At 32.5% G+C, this 22,487-nt stretch overlaps 1 protein-coding gene across 3 annotated transcripts; it reads left to right on the top strand.

Annotated features, from left to right (window-relative positions):
• Positions 1 to 155: 155 nt before the first annotated feature.
• Positions 156 to 21,737, top strand: Dyb (Dystrobrevin). 3 transcript variants are annotated; one of them, XM_089710568.1, is made up of 21 exons: positions 156 to 461; positions 940 to 1,117; positions 2,358 to 2,574; positions 2,897 to 2,982; positions 3,590 to 3,741; positions 4,579 to 4,687; positions 6,057 to 6,223; positions 6,571 to 6,698; positions 7,412 to 7,515; positions 8,379 to 8,470; positions 8,749 to 8,787; positions 9,150 to 9,262; positions 9,708 to 9,882; positions 13,524 to 13,624; positions 14,315 to 14,403; positions 14,782 to 14,841; positions 15,082 to 15,177; positions 16,161 to 16,217; positions 17,188 to 17,270; positions 17,632 to 17,688; positions 18,339 to 21,737. In XM_089710568.1, the coding sequence occupies exons 2-20, from the start codon at positions 946 to 948 to the stop codon at positions 17,662 to 17,664; spliced, it is 2,073 nt and encodes a 690-aa protein (XP_089566694.1). In that variant the 5' UTR covers positions 156 to 461; positions 940 to 945; the 3' UTR covers positions 17,665 to 17,688; positions 18,339 to 21,737. The 3 variants fall into 3 exon arrangements, with proteins under 3 accessions (XP_089566694.1, XP_089566692.1, XP_089566693.1); XM_089710566.1 differs by lacking the exon at positions 17,632 to 17,688; XM_089710567.1 differs by lacking the exon at positions 17,632 to 17,688 and having other exon boundaries at positions 9,711 to 9,882.
• The last annotated feature ends 750 nt before the right edge of the window (positions 21,738 to 22,487 follow it).

Raw genomic sequence — 22,487 nt, forward strand, 5'->3', positions numbered from 1 at the left:
TTCCAAAACGTTCAATGTTTTGTTACCATAAACTATAGCGCTAAACATTTTACTCTGTGGAATAGAACATCACTAGCCATAACTTGTTCAAGCTGAGTGTTCAAGCCTCAGAGGATTCCTCTGAGGTTCAAGCACATCGCTATTCGCTATGGAAATGTCATTCTAATTTATCTATGAACCGAACAAGATTGGGTTGAAAGCAGTATGATTATCCATGAAGAATAATTATTAAATTCAAGGAATATATCAAAAATGTGTTGTAAATGTGAGATAAAATAGTGTTGTTTGTTATTTTAATACTCTGGTTCATCCTACACGTATCGTACAAGTTGTTAATGACGCTAAATACGTGTGTTAATAATACGAATCGATATAACAAGTGAAGAAACCTAAAGAAACCTATCTTGGTTCTTTCGGTTAATTGTTATCATTTTGTCAATATAGCTATGAGATAACTAACGGTGAGTAGAATTGTATAATTTAAGACAATTATTGATTTGAACACGTATGAATAAACAGATTGAATTTACGATTTGGATTGTTGTTTAATTAATTTACCAATTATTCGTATTCCTGTATATTTTCTCATAATAAAATAAACTGAAATTAAGAAAGCAATAACAAATAGTCACCGAAAACAGTGAGGAATAATTGTTTGACTTGTAATTGAATGTTATGTTGTTAAATATTTTCAAAATAGAATACACAAAATCGTTCGTATATTTTAATGTGAAAAGTTGAAAACGATTGAATAAAAATAACAATTATAACTTGTTGTATCTAGAATTTGATTTAATATAATGAAAACTTTTTACACTAGATAAGATACCCTATAATCAATCAATAACATTGCAATGAAAGATAAAAAATGTATTTTATAGTAACCTTAACATTGTTTAAACAGTATTGATTTAATTCTTCGTTTATACATGGTTTTAGGTTACAATGTCGCTAGAAAGAGAGAATATGGGCGTGATGCCTCCAGTTCCTACCACAGGGTCTGTAGACCCTCGCTCTCAGCTTTTACAAGAGATGAGAGAGCAAAACTTTGATATGATACGCTTCTCTTCGTATAGAACAGCATGCAAACTTAGATATGTTCAGAAGAAGTGTAATTGTAAGTAAATACATGTTTAATTAATCATCATCATTAGTAAATATATTATGTTCCCATAGAAAGTTAATTACTCATTATTATTAGCACATATACATTCCAACTGTAAGGGCATGGGCGTCCTTTATAGTTCAGGGTATGATCCACTATGCTGGCCAAGTATGGGTTGGCCATGTTGTCAAACTTTTAATTTAATTAATTTAAGTGTAGCGGTGTGTAGGGAGATGAAATTAAAGATAGCGGCTGATAAAATTTATATATTCCTCTAAGTTACACAAAAATATATATATTACATTAATTGGAATGTGATGCGGCCGAAAATCCTTCGTCAGCACAGCACCTACATAATGTTGATATTTAATCCATCAGTCCCCGGAATCACAGACACAATAGATAATCTATTGTGTCGCGCCCCGATCGGGGCGCTCGGTGGTCAATGGGTTAATACAATAAATGTATCTTATCACAGTTTAATTACTTTCTAGTGCTAGACAATAGTATTAAATTGTCTATAGTTCTGTTTATATAATTAAGGAAATTGTTATTATATGTACAATTTGGATATTCAGTTCAGTAGAATATTTATTTATACTGCATTGGTATTTATTATTTTGTATAACAGGCCAAAATTTATCACAAAAAACAGGCCACACATTTAGTTTATAATAGACACCTTTTCCAATACAGTGTTAATTAACAATTCTTCAAAGCCTCGCTTAATATGAATTCATTCAGATGAGTCATAGTGACTATTAAGGCTTTATTTACACCCTGAGTAATTCTGTCTTATGGTATATTAGTTGTTTACTTTACATCATACATGAAATTAGATTATGGTATGCATAATATCTTCTGTAATAAAGTTATAAAAAGATATGTTTCGATCTACGAAAATGAATTTACTCATTCTCTCACTTCATTTGTATGTTACATAGAATATGTTATGATGTAAAAAATATAGTATAGTAGAGAATAATTATATTATGTTATGTTATAAGTAAAAAAGTGTAGATGCAAATTATGTATCTGTTTCACTGATCAATTTTCTTTATGGACAATTTGAACCCTGGCCCCCCCTTCTATGTTAACACGTTAACTAACCAAGGAGGCAGTTAATGCAATGTTAGCAGGGATATAAAAAATAATAAGGAACACTTTACATTTTATATTTTCTTGTATGGGCAAGTACCATTGGTTAGCATAAATTGTGTTCCATACTGAATTTGAAAAATTTTCATTCCAGTACACGCAATAGACATATGGAATGTTATAGAAGCATTTAGAGAGAACGCTCTTAACACGCTCGAACCGAACGCGTGTGTTAACGTGACGAGATTAGAGACGTTGGTATCGTCTCTATACCATAATCTGAATAAACGCCTACCGCCAGCCAATCAAGTGTCGGTAGAGGCGTGTTCAGCGTTGTTGTTGAATTGGTTGTTATCCGCTTATAGTACTGGGTGAGTGAAATAATGTTTAAAAATTAATGCTTATTTTTATTCACATCACAGAATTTTTCCTTACTTTTAATTTGCATGTGAAAATGCATTTCATCACAATGGCAGGTGTAGAAGTAGACATTTAATTGATCTTATACATATTTAGGAAATACTAAGTTGTTAATTTTGCAATACTTATGCTCTTAATAAAGAAATTATGTAACTTACTTACTTACTTATTTAAACTTTGAATTGATTTTATTTACTAAAAGAAACATCATATTAATATTCTGTTTTACAATTATTATTTTATAAAATTAATATTAGTTACTTTATTTTTCAGTGAAAATGTTGGCAAGATTAGAGTGTTTTCAATCAAAGTAGCGTTGGCGACGATGTGTGCTGGCAAACTTATGGACAAATTGAGATGTGAGTACACATAAAAATTATTTTAAGTATGTATATATTTTACTACAATAACATAACAAGAAAATGCTAGATAGACATTCCTCTTCATTCCTTATTCGTCATTCTTCGTTTGTCGTTCATTTCTTCAAGAAATGAAATAGAATTAGCCAATATTTTATTTTCTATGTCACAAAATAAGGATTAGCAAAAATATACTTGTAAAGATTCATTATTGGTACAGTACGATTCTAACTATATGATGGCTCGGAACATCGTACAATCCGATGCACAGAAAACAATGTATACTAATATTATATAGCTGAATAATTTGTTTGATTGTTTGAACGCGCTAATCTCCTGAGATTACCAGGAGCCAGTAGTTCCTGAACTACTGGTACGATTTGAAAAATTATTTCGGTGTTAGATAGCCCATTTATCGGGGAAGGCTATAGGCTATATATCATCACGCTAAGACCAACAGGAGTGGAGCACTGCGGGTAAAACCGCAGGGCACAGCTAGTTTAAGATATTAGCGGGACGTTAAGGGACTCGCACCTGCACTTAACTTCCGAACCGTCATTAGGTTTGAATGGAACTGTATATACAAACTATTGTCAATTCTTTTCAGATATTTTCTCTCAGCTATCAGACGGCAATGGTCACTTGTTAATGAAGAGATTGTCAGACTATTTACGGGAAGTACTGGCTTTGCCAGCCGCGGTGTACGAGTCACCTTCCTTCAGTTATAATGATAGCCTCGCGCTTTCTATTTTTAATCAGGTATTTTGACGTTTCAGTGCTATATTTAGGGTGCACTCACACACATCAGTCACCGTCACGGCACGTCACCGGACAGGATTAAAAAAAAATATGTATCAATAGTTCTAGTATGACTCTGTTCCCACACGACAGTCGCCGGCACGAAATCTATCAGTGACGTCACCGGTCAGGCACGTCAAATAATCTTTCCATACATGTATCATACTTTTATCCCCACTCACCCGGTGCCGTCACGTCTCAGTTCAGTCAGCGTCGTGCTACCGTCAATTGCTACATGTTCTCTAGCGTGACACACGTCTAATCACTGACTAACCTGATGTATGTGTTCAATGATTCAGTCAAACCGGCGACGTGACTGACGGACAACATGACGGTGACTGGTGTTTGTGGATACGTACACGAACCGTCACCGATCAGTCATCGGTGACTTGACGGTGACTGATGTGTGTGAGTGCACCCTTAATCAGGTATTTATATTTGCAATAAATTTAAAGTATTTTTAGAAACTTGTTCATAAAACTAAGATTGATTCTAAGATCTGTTGTAGAGAGGAGTTTTTAGATAAACTATATTTATTTCTATGTTTGAACAGAAATTTCTGTGAAATTTTTTTTTTTGTATAGCTTGATATTTAAAATATTGAAAAGAGGGTATCATTCAAAAGGGAAAAGAACATATTATAATATACATATATTTAATCCATATAGATCCTCCAAAAAAATAAACTTTCAACATAGATTATTTACATTTAGTTTTTAAAAGATATTTAATCCATATAGATCTCCAAAAAATATATTAAATTACATTCAACAATCAACATAAATTATTTTCTTGCAGAATACAAAAATAACAGTAAACGACTTTCTCGACACACTAATGTCGGACCCCGGCCCGCCATGCTTAGTGTGGCTGCCACTACTGCATCGCCTTGCTAGTGTTGAAAATGGTATGTAGTTATATAGTTTTTCTACTTTATGGAAAACATAATTATTAATTTTAATGTTTGGCGTAATAACTGAAACTAGTAAAATCACAGTACTAAATTTGACCTTCGCTTACAACTTGTTGTTTGTGTTTTTTATTAAATCTATCCATTAAGCAATTAATAAGAGAACTGCGATAAGATAAATAGAGATAAGATAATCTATATGAACTATAAGTTTGCGAAATATCATCGATGTGTATCAGGTATAGTGCAAGACCCACTATGCTACCTTGTGGAACTCCTGTCTGAATGTTCAAAAAAGTATATCTGTCACTCAAAGGTGACTTTATTAGACTATGGATGTTCTTATAAATAATGAGACTAGAATTTATTACGTAGGTTGGTAGGTAGTTTTTATTTTGAACTTAAGTTAGTCTGGCGCGGCTATAATCACACGTGATCAAATGCTTGAGATATGTCTAGCAAGGTTGACATATTATATTGTTTATCTTGATATTTTCGTCAACCTTGCACTATTTCCAGTATTATGTCTGGAAAAATCTTTTGCAAATATAATTTGTAGCTGTAAAATATACGCCCTATATCAGAAATGTGAGTGAATTTTTTTTCGAGAGTATTAACCATTATCGGGAGCAATTACATTCGCATGTGAACAGATTGCATTATTTTTTGCAAAAATGACAGTTAGGTTATACCTGATTAACGTACGAAATTCCTTGATTTTAATGACCATTCTTTATCAAATCTTGATAACGATACATTTTTGAAATGAAACTTCTTTATCGGGGTTGGAAAAAAATTATTGAAGTGAAACTTCTTTATCGGGGTTGGAAAAAAAATATTGAAGTGAAACTTCTTTATCGGGGTTGGAAAAAAATTCAGTGTAACATTTTTTCGTTACGCGTGACATTTTTCCGTCACGCGCCATCTTTTTTATCCCTTCCACGCGTAATTCGACGTATTTCTGTAAAGTTGCATATAGTAAATTATTTTTTGAAAATTAGGTCATAAAGAAGTTTCACTTCTTACGTGTGTATACTAGTACACGTACACATTTTTGAAGTGAAACTTCTTTATCGGGGTTGGACAAAAATTTAGTGTAACATTTTTGCGTTACGCCGTACGCGTGACATTTTTGCGTTACGCCGTACGCGTGACATTTTTGCGTTACGCCATACTCGTGACATTTTTAAGGTCATAAAGAAGTTTCACTTCTTACGTGTTTACTCTAGTACACGCATACATTTTTTGTTATATGAATCTAGTTGTAACTGGATTCAAAAGAAATAAGAATAAACCTTCAGCTCTCAAAACATCAGGAAATTTGAACAACATAACGCTTCTCATTTTTTGTTTTATTATTGTGCAGTTGTACATCCTCTGGCGTGTAGCGTATGTCGTCGCGGTTCGTTAACCGGTCTCCGCTATCGATGCACTCGCTGTGCTGCATACACACTCTGCCAGGATTGCTTCTGGCGCGGCCACGTGACTCCACCGCATACTAATGAGCATGAGGTCAAGGAATACGCGACATATGTGAGTTGGAATTAAAAAATGTATAGAAAACGCACACATACACAGTACACACCGACATACACACACCTAACACACTTAGCTATTTACACATTCACCTCACACCTAATCTCACAGCATACTATTTACCATTACCACTTACATTGAATCTTTGTAATTTATTAAAACGAATTATTGTATTATGTAAATGTAAATAATAATAACCCATTCTATTGCAGTACCTACACAAGGTTGCAAATATGGATAACCAAATGTATTTAATGGTTTTAATTAATAACCAAAGGTTGCGATTAATGATTTGAGTTTGAGTTTGAATACGATTCAATGATCAATAAATAAAAAAATTTCAGAAGTCCCCGTCGAAGCAGATCGGCGCGACGCTCCGCAAGTCGTTCCGCTGCGTGCCGGAGCGCGCGCGGCCCGCGCTGCCGCGCTACCCCGACCAGCCCGAGCGGACGCTCAACCTGAGCCACATCGTGTGAGTTTGTTTATTTAGAAAGAAAGAATGCTTATTTAGCACCACACAATACAAACAGAAAAAAAAATCAAGAATAAACGAAAAAAAAAGACGGGTTGCACTCCGGGAGTGCCGGCAGAAGTGAAAACTTGATTATTAACGTTCAGCATGTTTGATATTTTGGAATGGTATCCGTCTTACGCTATTCTAAAAAAAAATCCGTCTTACGCTTTTTCGATCACGTGTCCTGACGCGAGTTTAAGATTTTTACCCAACGCCGCTAAAGAAGTTTTCACTTCAAAAAAAAAATCCGTCTTACGCTTTTTCGATCAGGCCATTTGTCCTGACGCGAGTTTAAGATTTTATACCCAACGCCGCTAAAGAAGTTTTCACTTCAAAAACAATAAAAAGGTAAGTAGGTACTTACGGCTGATCAGTGTGGTGCCTAAAACGGTAGCTACTCAGCATGTGCTACACGACATTTAGTAGCTTTCCGCCCGCGTTTTCAAAGAAAGACCCGCATAGTTCCCATTCCCGCAAAGATGTGGGCTCAAATCCTGCCTCGTCGAATTTTTTCTATTCTAAAAAAATTCTCATTCGTTAATCAATAATTATGTATTTAATATAATTTATTTTTAATGTATATTTGTATGACTGATTTTTTATCTTTGCTCGATTCATAAACGATTTTTTCATCTTTAAACAATCAGATTTAATCGAAATATAACTTTCAGGCCGCCATCTCCCGTTCCAGCACATAACGGCTTCCCGGAGTATGGAGGCGGTTATGTCAATACTGGGTCTTTGGACAGCCGCTCGTCGAGATCTACACATAGAAGTATGTATTTGTGTGTGTTTATATGTGTAAAGAAGAAAGAAAAATATATCTTTATTTTAAAGCAATAACTAAGTTAATCTTGATAAAAAAGATTTTCTCATTATTTAAAACATTAGAATTTCCATTTTAGTTTTTAAAGTTGGAAAATCGTTTTTATTACCATTTTTAGCTTGCTCTGTAGTCTGTACACATGCATAATATGATATTGAAAAAATAAAACATTATTTTTTTTATTGAAAATGCTACATCATCATCATCATACATCATGCATCATCAATCATTTTGCGAAATTTTGAAAAATGTATGGGCTCACTAAAAAAAAATATTACGTAGTTAGGGAGCGTCCATAAATTACGTGAGATGTTTTTTTTTTTTAATTTTTTGACCCTCCATTCCCCCCTGGTGAGATGTCGTGTGATTTTATTTAACCCCTTCCCCCATCCCCCAATCTCACGTGAGATTTTTCAAAATGTGGCTTTTTTATGTAAACGCATTGATTTGTCATTTGTAAAAAAAATGCTTTGTGCTTTTATTTACGACCAGTTAATTAGTACCTAATTAATATTGCTGAAAGTTATGTGTAATAAAAATTTAACAATAGAATACTTAAATCGTAACCGTAAGATTAAAATATTATGCATCTACAATTTGGATTAAATGGACCAAAAGAGTATAATTTGTTTTTTTCAATCAGAAAAAAAATTGCGTGATATTTGCCGAAACCCACCCTCTCCCCAACGTAAGGTTAGATGAGATTTGACTCGACCCCCTCCCCTCCCTAAAACCTCACGTTATTTATGGACGCCCCCTTACTAATTTCGCAAAAGGCGTTATACAGGGTGTTCACTGTTCTCTTCGCACAGGTATAGCGGAACACTTGTCTCGTGGTGTGGACGACGAGCATCGGCTGATAGCACGCTATGCGGCGAGGCTAGCTCACGAGAACCGCACTATGGTAAGTGTTATACAGGGTGTTTGTTTATTCATAAATAAATATTAAATAACAATTTTCATAAAAAAATTGGTTTGCTAAATGTATGGTGTTGATATTTTATACAAGGTTTTGTTAAAACTGTTATTTTTTCTTGGTAAAGGATGTTCTATAGGTATTATTTTATATATAATTTGTTTTTGAAGTACACATGTGGTTGAACACGGGGTTATAACAATGGTAATGGATATTTTGAAATCAATTGTAAAAATATAATATATGAATTTTAATTTCATTTTCAGCCTCGCGCAGGTAGATCGGCATCTCTTACACCCGAATTGGTAAGTCATAGAAACTAAAATCATATGTACTATTAAGAATTTATTACGGTCCTCATTGTAAACATAACATTGAGATATAGGTAATTGAATTGTTTATTTTAACTTTTAACAATTGTTTTTGAAGAGAAACTTCTTTTGGTGCGTTGAGAGCAAAATTTCAAGGTCGCGTCATTGCAATACCATCACGTCATGGAGTAAGGCGACGATTTTGGTATCTTTGAATCCAAAGAAGTTTCACTTCTGACACGTGTGGTTCGGCACACGCTATTTTTAGAGTTATTTGTATTGCCATATTAAAAAAAAAATATTATTTGTTTTACGTACCTAGAGAATAAATTGCACATATTTTTTCCTATATACAGGGTCGATCATCCTCCGAAGGTTCGGAAGTTGACGCGGCGCGGCAACAGCGCGAACTGATATCGCAGTTAGAGGCGAAGAACAGAGAGATTATGAGAGAGATAGCTAGACTTAGGTGTGTTTTGTTTCTTTTTTATTTGTTTTATGAAATTTTGATAATACTTACGTAAATACTCAGCCAATTTGATTGTGTAGGTTTATGAGTAAACCAAACGACTATGACATAACAGTATGTGTATGTGTGGGTTTATTCCGATTACCAGATTCCCTTCTTTCTAATAATATTTTTAACATAATATCCGTGAAATTGATATTTTTGGTTTGATGGCATTCAAATTATTTTTATATAGTATCTCCAATATAAATTTATATAATATCCGTGGTTCTGGATAGCTTTATTAAGCTTGATTGAAACTCAACGAAATTTTGTACTAAGTGAACCTAATAAGTAAATTAATATACCTTGCTACAAAGAATTTGCTGTATACTCTTGCAATAATTAGTATATTTTGCAATCAACATTTCATTATTTAATAATTTAAAAATCTAATTAATTCCAGAAGGCAGCAAGAAGCGGAATCAAGTGGTGGTTCTGTCGGGTCTGCCCCACCCCTGGTCTCCGAGTTACGTGCGTTACGCCAGCGCAAGGATGAGCTCGAGGGACACTTGTCTTCGCTGCAAGAGTCCAGAAAACACTTGATGCACCAGCTGGAAGGACTCATGAGGATGCTCAAGGTGGGTGTATAGCACCCGGGTCTATATTATCCCTGGTCTTGGAGTTAGCGCTGTGCCAACGCAAATACTAGGAAGCTGGAGTGTGGCAACCGGACGTATGGGCCACCCTGTATATGATGATGCTTTATACAGGGTGTCCCACTATTGGTATCGGTCAGTTAAGGAAAGCTGGCATGTTCACAGTACTCACACTTATGCAATTTCACTTACAGTATGTTCAAAAATAAATGCGACTCTAGTTTCATTTTAGACTTGAATTGTAAAATGGGTGCGTTGTAGATAAATATATGCAAATATAATTATGAAAGCTCTCATAATTTACCTGTAAAATTATAATTTAAAAGTAAATCAATTGATGAAGTTAATTATTTATTCTAATAATAATCAATTGGATAAAAGTATTAATAATTATTAAATTATCAAATAATAATTAAATTTCAGGTCATAAAAACAATACAAATAACACGTGCGCTCACTTTCTAATGGTCTAAACTCTAAAATATAATATACATTACCATAGTAAATTTACTCAGAAAATGCATACAAACAGTGTGATAATCGGATTGTCTGTAATTTATTTTTCCTTTAATTTTTATCACATTCCCCTCCTTTTCTAATAGGTTTCATCCTACTACTATTTTTTTTTTGTTTCAAAAATTATCGACCCCGGTCTAACACACGGATGGTTGTTTTGATAATGATTTAAATAACGGACGTCTTCTGCAGTTGCGGAGCAGTCTTGTCCTGACTTTGGTCGAGTAAAGATATCTAAGAAATATTATATTTGTAGTAAGTACGTAATACCTACCAATACGCGCTAACAAATATGTGTTACATGTTTATTGTATAATTTTCACACTATTGGTTTTAAACTCAAACTCAAACGTTTATACAATTAGACTTCTTCTAGAAGCACTTTTGAATCGTCATAACAGTTTAACAATTTTAACATTTACCACCAATTCAGAAAGCAGTATCTATAGAGAAGAAGAATAATCTATTTAATCATAATCGTAATCTTCTACTTCACTGAAACTTTCATCGCTCGAAGAACTCGCCGTCGGAATTTCTTAATGTTATTAATTATTATAAATGAGTCAGTGTAATTATCTACTTTTGGTTCTAATTGAATATATTTTTCCTCATGTTCTCGCGTCTTTCTCCAAACGTCACTAAACATATCCAGACTAATAGCATTTGCTTCCTTTCTAAATAATTCTTCCACAGTTTTCAAGTTAAAGTTCACATTTTGTGATGCTACTTGCCCTTTAATTATGCCCCATAGTAACTCTATTGGGTTGAGTTCTGGATGGTATGGTGGAAGGCGCAATACACTATGTCCATGATCTTTGAGGATTGCATCAAGTAGGTAAAAATGGTGTTATAGTTTGGCTTATTTTTTTAATAATGTGATAACTCTGATTATTAATTAGTAATTTGATTTTTGAAAAAAGAATGCCGATTTTAGTCAAAATTTATATTTTTCTAACAAGATCCTTATCATCCAAATTTCCACCTTGGTGAGAAAAATTGACATTTCTAATGAAAATGAACAAAAAATTAAATGATTTTATTAAATACTGTAAAATAGTCTATAATTCTTCCATTTACTGTATCACAAAATTCTTCATAGATTTTTAGATATTCGTACTACACCAATTACATCACCCTGTATTTATAAACAATTGCAAAATATGACACATACATAGGCCGGGAGATACTGACACAAAATTTCGGGTCATTTGTAACAGAATGGCGGTTCTACAGAGGTCTTATTACGCAATGACTAAAAGAAAAATGATGGTCAGAACGCTGGTACCGGCGGACTAGTCGCGTGGGCGTTACTCGAACTCGTCGGATAAATAGCGAAAGTCAAACGATTTGTAACACAAAAATTTTAGAATTTACCGATAGCCCATAAAAAAGATGTAGGCGGTAGTGTCATGTCATACTTTTCCGGTGTAACTTACAGCCCCCCATACCGACGCGATGCGTTGATTTAAAAAAAAACAATTCAACCATTTGTACCAGGCTAACTTTTGCACAGGTAATCATCATCGTGCAGACATTTACGAAAATCGCCATGCCATACTTTTCGGACGATTCCAAATGGCCACCATATCGCCGAAAATCTGCAAAAAAAAAATTTTTTTTCGCCAAACAATTTGTACCAGTATTGCATTTGGATTTTTGGAGAGTATTTGATAAAATGTGACCATTATTATATTTGCCATACTTCTAGTAGGGGGAAAAAGTGCTGCCATACTTGAAAAATTAATTTATTCGTCACGTTTCAAAAATACGACTGTACAATACGTAAAATAATTTTTTACAGTATGGGATCATTATATTCTGTTTGTTTGTATACAATTCTACCTAGAAAAAAATATCGCAGAATGCAAACATGGGGCGGATGATTATAAGACTTAAGCCAAGACGTAAAAAAAAAATGAAAAGAATTGGCGATTTGTACCAGTACGGCATTTTTGGAAAGTATATGATGCAACGTGTTACGTGACCATTATTATATTTGCAATACTTTTAATAGAGGGAAAATTTAGTGCCATACAAATCGTTCAAACTACGAATAAAATCTTACAATAAGAAAAAAATTACAATAAGAAAAACATTATTTTATTACATATATAACATTATTACTTACAATAAGAAAAACATTCGTCACCTCCCACAGGCATTATCACACTTCTATTTATAATCATTCAGGAGTTGTTGAAAAAAAAATGTAGGGTGGTACAAATCGTTTGGCGAGAAAAAAAAATTCAAAAATTTGCAGATTATCCGCGGTATGGCGACCATTTGGAATCGTCCGAAAAGTATGGCATGGCGATTTTAGTAAATGGCTGCACGACGATGGTTACCTGTGCAAAAGTTAGCCCGGTACAAATGGTTGAATTGTTTTTTTTAAATCAACGCATTCACGTCGGTATGGCGGACTGTAAGTCACATCGTCAAAGTATGGCATGACACTACCGCCTACATCTTTTTTAAGGGCTATCGGTAAATTCTAAAATTGTTGTGTTACAAATCGTTGGACTTTCGCTATTTAACCGACGAGTGTGACTAATGCCCACGCGACTAGTCCGTCGGTACCAGCGTTCTGACCATCATTTTTCTTTTTGTCAATGCGTACTAAGACCCCTCTAGACCGCCATCCTGTTACAAAAGACCCGAAATTTTGTGTCAGTATCTCCCGGCCTAACATGTGCAATGTGTAAATGTGTTGACGTTCCAGCTCTTCTTAATATACCTATATACTAAGCGCGAAGGGACTTGTAGTTTTGCATACACTGATCACGTTCAATATACGGCATATACCGCTTCGCTAATGTGAATATTTTGTCTATGAAAACATAATCATAAACGATAGGTCACGTGCTGGTGGCAAAGTTGGGCGGGTTGCTTGTTATGGATGTACACAGAGTTTTAAGAATTCATCTATTTGAAAAAAAACTGCGTCAGGAATTTTATAAGTATTTTTTACATACTCAGCGTATGCAAAACTATAACCTCTTTTGAGCTTAGTACACCAACAGTGGGACACCCTGTATACATGCTATATGTCACGTCATATTTTTTCTATTCTTTATAAATTTATAAAATACATATTATTTATTTCCCAGACGCAACAATCGTCGCCCCGTTCCACGCCAAACTCATCTCCGCGTTCCGCCAAGAGTCCGCCATTGCCCGGGGCACAAACACAACCCTCTGCCCCGGAGAGGTAAGTTGCCCCTAGCCCCATTGCCCACAGTTATATTATTACAAAACATTAATGTAGTTAAAAAAGTTTATGGAGTTTCTTGCCGGTTCCTCTCCATAGATACTGCTTTCCGAATCGGTGGTAAATGTTAAAAATATGTAATGACGATTCAAAAGTGCTTCTAGAAGAAGTCTAATTGAATAAATATGTTTGAGAAAAAAAAGGTTGAATAAAGGTTTGTGCCGAGAATACGTGTCAGAAGTAAAACTTCTTTGGCATGATTCAAAGATACCAAAATCGTCGCCTTATTCCATGACGAGAGCTTTAAGTTTAACTTTCAACGCGCCTAAAGAAATTTCATTTCAAAAATTACAGTTTACTAAATATATTATCACTACTTTACTACATAGTATACAACAAAGTAGCTTTTTCTATGTATCCTTAAATCTTTAAAACTACACAACTAATTTTTGAAGTGAAACTTCTTTAGGCGCGTTGAGAGTAAAATTTCAATATCGCGTCATGCCAATACCGTCTCGTCCTCGAATAAGGCGACGATTTTAGTATCTTTGAATCTTGCACAGAAGTTTCACTTCTGACACGTGTGCTCGGCACACACGCAATTTTTTTTCTATAAAATTATTCAAAGAGATGAAAAATGTAACAAAAATAATATATTTTTTAAAGCTAATGTATTTTTTTTTCTAAAAGGGAATCAACGCCACGCGGCACGGTACGCAGTGCGCCGCAGACGCCATCTCTCGGTGAGAGAGAACGGATCGACATGACACACAGCTTGGGTAATTGTTTTATATTATTTAGGGCCGATTTTTCAATGCTTGGTGAAAACTTATTCGTCGAATAATGTATAAAACTACCATTTTAAAAACGTATTCTAATTGCCCGTATTTGACAGTTTACGTGACATTTTAATGTTATCGTGTAATACTTTATTAGACGGATAAGTTTTATCCAAAATCGGCCATAAGTATGTTCCTTTAGACTTATATCTTGTACAAAACATATCTTGACAATAAAAATATCAATAAAAAATGTTCCATTTTTTTTTGGGTTCTGTACCGAAAGGGTAAAACGGGACCCTATTAGCTTGAAAGTTAGGGCCCATATAAATTTCGCTTATTTATAGGAAATTTATGAATTACATTGTTATATACCAGGTATGGAAAGTATGGGTGGTGATAACAGAGGCTTCCATCAAAATCAACGACCCACCACGAGTGAGTTAAATTTTTCATTTTTTTGTCTTTATAATTGAAACAGCGAATGAACGATCTTGTTAGTATTATGCCGTAGTATGGGTAGTCCTAACGAAAAAATTTTTGGGCATTTTTAAGTTTAACAAAACTTTATCGTTACTTGTATATTATCAAAGTATTCTATGCCTTGAATGCTACACAACGATTTTACAAAAAAAAATGTTGCTTTTTAAAAAAAAATAAAAAAAATGTTTCTTTCAGTGGGCATAGATAACAGGAGTCTAAGAAGCGATCTCCTATACGCAGCTGATTCTGTGACCAATGCCATGTCGACTCTAGTCAGAGAACTTAATTCGGGTGAGAATTAAAAAAATATATATATTTTTTGTTGTTTTTTTTCGTTTTCAGTGTGTATTATAGTGGTTTTTTGAAGTGAAACTTCTTATGGTTGATTAAAAATCACTTTATAATTGGCAGTTCGGAATAAATAAAATATACAAAAAACTTTAAAAAACTTATCCTGAATTCTATCTCCACGGTCTATTACAGAAAAGTACACTTGACATTTATTATTTCACAGATCGTTGATATAATAAGTAATGGATAAAATGGCATTTTCCTTGCTCAATTGGTATGAAAGCTACGATATTTATTTTTATTATTAAAACAGAAAAAATAGCAATGCTCTTCATAATCAATATGGTTTAAATATGTTTGCTTCGTAGTCATAATTTATAAAATTTAATAATAACACGAATTTGTTTAACCCGGCACATTTTTATTGGTATGTTACTGTTGCCGGAATAAGAAGTTTTTCTTCTTAACTAATATATTATTAGAGAATTGTGGAATTCTGCATGACTAAACCCTCTAAAATTTGGCACGTGAGTCTTGCATGTGTGTTTCAAACGACAAATCATTAGATTTTCCATTAATAGGACATGACCTAACAAGTAATTGTTGAAACAACAAAAAGATATTAAGTACCAAAAACCTACCTGACAAAAAAAATATGTTTGAAGTGTTCCTTGTACCAAACATATTAAATAAAAAGTGACCTTTTTGATTCCCCTCACCTAATGTGTTGAAAAAACTTTTTAGACATCAAAATCCACCATTTTTTCTTTTAAAAAAATCACGGCAATGATGAATCTTACCTATTTTTTTCGAGCCAAAATACAGCAATTTATCCTACAACGCAGGCCAAAAAATGTAACATACAAACATTCATACATTATGCAGAATAATCGGCAAAAAAATGACAAAGAAAAATTAGAATCCTCATTTTTTATTTATTTTTTCATACGTAGTTTGTTTTTTAAGTTATCAATGTTTTGCAGAAGGCTCCGATACGGAAGACACAATGAAGGGAGGTTTGGACTCGAGGAAACAGAGAGGTTAGTGTTTGGTGTGATGTTTTTTATCTGTGGACTTTATTTTGAAGTGAAAACTTCTTTAGCGGCGTTGGGTATAAAATCTTAAACTTGCGTCGGGACACGTGACCTGATCGAAAAAACGTAAGACGGATGGATATCAAACATGCTCAACGTTAATAATCAAGTTTTCACTTCTGCCGGCACTCCCGGAGTGCAACCCGTCTTTTTTTGTTTTGTTTTTTAGCTGCTGGCTAAAGCGGAGATTTTAAAAGAAGTTTGTATGGACGTAAAAAAATATGTATGCAGTTAAAAAAAATCAAATTGCTTTATTGATTATGTTTTTTGATGTAAAATGTTGTGAATAAGGCCATATTATCAACTGCTCATAATATGCATCTTGTACAAAACAATGGTTAAAAAATGTTTTAATATTGAATACCTTCCATATCGTACGTACAGACAGACGATTAAAAATAATTAATAATTACAATCTTTATAGCATATAAAACCAAAAATAATTATTTAGCTGCGCTTTAGCTATAGCAGGTTTAAGATAATCTCATTAGAATGTTTTATTCATTTTAACACCCATATCAATTGTCAATATTATACATGTATATTAGCATGATTTTTAATGGGTGCATGATTTTATAAAATAATTATTTTTTTAGATATTTAATTCAAAAAAGACTAATGTCCAAAGTTCAATATTTACATGTGAATATTAACTGTATTGTTTTAGCATAAATCTAAAAGTAAGAGTGATAAATCCTAAGATTGCTCTTTCCTGGCTCAAATTCTGGGAACCCAAAAAGGGGATTATTCCACGGTTTTAGGCTTACCATGTATTAACACATGTTTTTGTGTGGTTCAAAAAAAATAATAAGCAGATAATAATAATTAAAATTTACCCATGTACTTTAAAACTTGACAAAAAATATGCTTATAATTCATAAAAATATAAAAATTGAATCCAATTATTTTTTTCCAGATTTCGAAGAAGACGAAGACAGCGATGAGCCCATGCCTCGTCCGCAACTGCCGAGACACTATTTACACGATAACAATGTACAGGTATGCAAAAAAGCTAGATTTTTTTTAGATTTTTTTAATATATTTTTTTAGATACTCAGATTTACTACACCTTATAAAGTTTATAAACGCAAAAAAGCAAGATTTTTTACATTTTTTGTCTATATTAGATGCCTATAGTTTGTAGTAGTCCCTGTAAAAGGATTCATTTTTATTATCATAACTCTATATTCTGAGAATTATGTTTAAAAGTTACATTTTTTTCCCCATTTGAATTTGACTATAACACTACCTAGAATTAGGTTAGGTTTGCCTTTTTTGTTCTGCACTTATAATTGTATTTGTTTTTTCGTTTAAGTAAGCACAATTTAATTTTTAAGCTTTTGCACTGTTTATATTTCAGAATGTACCGCGTAGTTTGATATCGCAATCATGATTTTTGCTTGCACATTACTTTGAGGTTTGTTTTGTTGCACTTTTTATTTTTATTATTGTACAAATTGTGTAAACAATTTTTTTATAAGATTGTTTTTTTTTTCGGTGTGGTAGATAAACTGTTTATCGATTTTGAGTTTATGCTTTTTTTCTTGTGTATAATACTTGCTTCAGCTCATGACTTTACTCGTGTTTATCCATACTAATATTATAAATGCGAAAGTAACTCTGTCTGTCTGTCTGTTATTCAATCACGCCATAACTACTGAACCAATTTGCATGAAATTTGGTATAGAGATATTTTGATACCCGAGAAAGGACATAGGCTACTTTTTACCCCGGGAAATAGGATAGGTTTTATCCCGGAAATCCCACGGGAACGGGAACTATGCGGGTTTTTCTTTGACTGCGCGGGCGAAGCTGCGGGTGGAAAGCTAGTGCTTAATAATCGTACAAATTGTAATTGTAGAACTCATTGAAGTAAAGGTTTACTGTATTCTCTTTTCATTTGAAAACCGGTGCCTTCCAGTTACGTTTAAATTTTGTCCAGTTCTGACCATTTTAAAGAAGTTTAGGTTTTATGTTAAAAAAGAATTGTTTATAACAAAAAACCTGAAGAGAATTATTTATTATCCAAATTGTTTATTTTAATACAAAAATTAACTAATATTGCAGGACACACCGCCGCCATTGCCCGCCCGCACCGGCCACTACTTCCCACGGACATAGCTTATTTCATTTATCTATAGTTTTAACGGGTAATTTATGTTTGTGACGTCACCGTTCGATAAACAGACAAAAAATGAAAAAAAAATTTTTTTTCTAAAATAGGTTTTGGGTTTCGAAAAATATTGTTATAAGTGATTCATTGGTATTTCAAATAGTTAAAATATGATAAATTTTTAAAGAATAATTTTTAATCTAAAATTAATTCAATATATTTCGGTATACAGTTTACTTTGTGTTTTTCTGTATAAGTACTTACGTAGAAAATGTTACATAGAACGTTTTACTTAAATAAATCACATAAAATAATCAATTTTTTATATAAATTTAACAAACATATTTTACCCGATTTTCATTAATTAAGGTATCTTTTTTTTCTAGTTATAATAACTTTATATACTGATAGATCTGAACAATTATTTTCTATTGATAATATTTTCAGATTAAAATACATAATTGTATGATTAAGTGTCATTATTATGATAAAAAAAAACACAGGAATGTACTCTTTAACACGTAAATATACATTTTAACGGATTTATACGTGATTTTTTGGAGATGGATGAATTAATCACGTTTTTAATCCCTTAAATAGTATTCAGTTATCAAGAAATACCGGATATAAACAAGATAGTAAACCGGCATATAAAATGAAGACAATTTGTAAAAAAAAATCGTTCATTGAAAGTTCTCAAACAATTATACATAATACTTATTCATTCAAAACATCTATTTTTCCATTATTTTTTTTTTTCAATTTTTTGTACTTAAAAAAATATAATATTATAATATATGTAACCCCAAAACACTTGTGTCTTTGTGTAGAATTAAATTGGCACTTATCGACTAGTCATTTATTGTATAATGTAGATATGTGTGTATTTGTCGGTTAAAAACTATATTATATAGAATTATTAATTTCGAAATCTTTCTAAAGAAAAAGCTATCTATTGGTAGAATTTCAAATTAGTTTGTGAAAAATCCTATTCTTTTTATTTCCTCCTTCGTAAGAATGTATTTTGAAATATCTATGGTTTCATGATGCAGTTTTTAACAATTTCAAAATGCTAATATGACTAAAAACCTAACCCATGATGGAAAAATATGGCATATAAATATCACCAAAAAAGCCCTTTCGAAAACTACTTAAAAATACGACATTTTTATTTTATTTATCGAAATTAAAAAGTGTGTAATTATTTTTAAACAATCTTTTAACCTATATTTATTTTTAAACAAATGAAATTTACCTATTTACATTTTAAAAATTATTTTAATGAACTCAAACTTAATTGGACTTTAAAATTTTATTTCCGTTCGTGTCGCCTGTATTCACATATCTATCACTATTTTCTGTCTTCCAGATGTCAATTCCTTCCAAAATGTACAAAAATGTCAATTTATTCTTCCCACTTTTTTAAATATATTCCATCGTCTATAGCTGTCAACACTGAAATTCTATAATTTTTGACATTCTGTGGTCTATGGCTACCAGAGACAACAATTTTGACGATTAAAAACGCTTCTAAACGAAGTCTAATTGAATAAATAAATATATGAGAATGAAAGTCAATGGTAATAGAGAATAACACAAGTTAATAAGTTACAATAAGTAATACGAGACGTCAATGTTCTTATTAACATGCTTTTAGCTTCACCTATGTTTACCGACTCCTTTAAACTCGATTTCGTCCGAGACTTACACGTACACTTGTCAAGGATCGGTGACAATACAATAATTTCTTTTAGTTTTACTTTGAGTTCTTTAACTCAAACTATAACTCAAATTATAACTCTTCCTTACTTTTTTGTCCCATACAAGAAATAAGAATAAAAATTGCATTTTAAAACAATGTGAATATTGTTACTTTTGTAACATAAAAAACTGCTTAATACACTAATCGGTAAATATAAAAATAAGGTTATTTGATATTTAATTTTCGCCTAAAGACTGATTTTAACACCAAAATTATTCCACCGATTCTAAAAATGTCCAAAAACTACCAAAATTTGAAGCCACGGTTATTTTATGTTTTTTTATTGATATATTATTTTTTTGCATCAAAAATATTTGTAATATTTATAACTGTTTACATGAAGGTAAAGCTGGATCTAAAAATCTTTATTAAAATCAATTTAAAACGGAAATTGCAAAAATGTTTCTTTTTCAAAATACCATTATAAGCATTTCGTATATTTTACAAAATAAATGAAATCAAATTGAAATCAAATCAAATCAATCAAGTTATGCGGTTTCATGTTCATTTTATTATGTACTTACTACTTAGGCTCCCTATACTTATAGATATAAGTTTATTATCTCTGGAACACTCAAGTGAAACAATGTACTTATGTTTTTTGTCTATGTTTTATTGTTTTTAGCGTTTAAGTCATGTCATATCATTTTATGTGCAATATAAAAACTTCTTGCCGTGATGTGTGATTCTTTTTCTTATTAACCATAAATATATAGAATGGAATGGATAGTCTATGGTTTAATATTATAATGTTATCTCTTTCTAGAAACCATCCCGTTCTCTATGGTTATGGAATTATCGTTTCAATCCAAAGTGTATAGATATAATTAGGCTAAGTTAAATGTTACTTAATTTTACTTATACGGACTTGGATGAAAAAATTGGATATACTTACTTAATTATGGAATAAGGGGAGAAAATGTCCATACCAGAGGGTCTGATTTTATATTTATTTCATCGAGTTATCATAGTCATCCATCTGATGACGATTTTCAATCGTCAATTGTCTTTTACATAGCTTGATTATCGTCTTTTTTGACAACTTTGGAACAATCATTCCTAATGTAGAAATAACTTCGATAACTTTTTGTATATTATTTAATTGCTATGAATGCATTCTTTCAGTCCCACTGGTATGCATAACATGGAAAAAAGACAAAACACACTTAACACAGATTCTTCAATTTGTATCAAAAATGTAGAGCAAAAACTGCGCATTATTTTAGCGCCATTTTTTGCTCACACATTATCTAGTTTGTATTATCTGTGACACGATATTGTTATAAAAAAAATACATACAGTTTTTTATACGTCGATTCTCTTCATAAAAATGTACCATTTGCAGAAATATAGTAGGAAAAAAGAACGTATTTTGAAATTGCTCTTTTTATACCGTGATAGATTTCATACTGTTTAGTATAGAGTAGGTAAGGGATTACTACTATTGATAGGTTGCGGCACAAAAAAAAATAATTTCTCTATGGTAACATTTTTGTATACGTCGTCACGTGTATTTGTATATTATGACATGTAATCGTGTATAAAGCTTGGGGAGCCATCTTGGTTTGGGTTTGACGTTTGGTCGTAACATCTTATTCTTTATATATAAAAATGAATCGCAAAATGTGTTGGTAAGCGCATAACTCGAGAACGGCTGAACCGATTTCGATAATTCTTTTTTTATTATATTCCTTGAAGTACGAGGATGGTTTTTATGTAGAGAAAACGTAAATATGTACCACGGGCGAAGCCGGGGCGGACCGCTAGTAGATTATAGATTCGCTGTTATCTTCAGAGAATGGTAGTTACGTATTGCATTATTCTAGTCGGAAAATGAAATTACATACTGTTACGAAGAAATTTATTGAAATTTTTGCAAAAGCTTTTGTAAACGTAATTAAATTTAAGTTTCTTTCATACTACATCACTTAAAAGCGTTCTCATTTCATTTGTCGCGTAGTAAATACGTATTCCTAGTCGGAGAACGTTTTGAGAAGGTTGTGATCGCAACTAGATACCATAAACCATAGAGTTTCATACGAGATACCATAAACTAAACTAATACGAGGTACCATAGACTGTATACCATAGACAAACCAAGATGGCGCCCCTTAATGAGACTTGTAACCTATTATTGTATTGTAAGGACTGTGTCACTGCAATTATAAACATTCCATTGCTTGTGAGTTTGATTTTTATTCATCCCTTTTTTCACCCGTTCCTCTTCTTAAACCGGCTTCTCACCTACCTGCAGCAGGGCAATTTTGAAATTGGACACTTATTTGTGATGTGTATAGCCTATAAAGCAGGGGCAATTTACAGAACAACTGGAATTGCTCTG

The sequence above is a fragment of the Colias philodice genome, chromosome 25 (assembly GCF_061535455.1).
Source record: "Colias philodice isolate Cphi_HAF_F1 chromosome 25, ilColPhil1 Martin Lab GWU primary, whole genome shotgun sequence".
In the NCBI taxonomy this organism is placed as follows: domain Eukaryota; kingdom Metazoa; phylum Arthropoda; class Insecta; order Lepidoptera; family Pieridae; genus Colias; species Colias philodice.

Coding starts and splice junctions, on each gene's coding strand:
- Dyb (XM_089710566.1), top strand. CDS start 946: ATGTCGCTAGAAAGAGAGAATATGGGCGTGATGCCTCCAGTTCCTACC. Junction 1,118..2,357: donor TGTTCAGAAGAAGTGTAATT/GTAAGTAAATAC, acceptor TTTTCATTCCAG/TACACGCAATAGACATATGG. Junction 8,471..8,748: donor CTCACGAGAACCGCACTATG/GTAAGTGTTATA, acceptor TTTCATTTTCAG/CCTCGCGCAGGTAGATCGGC.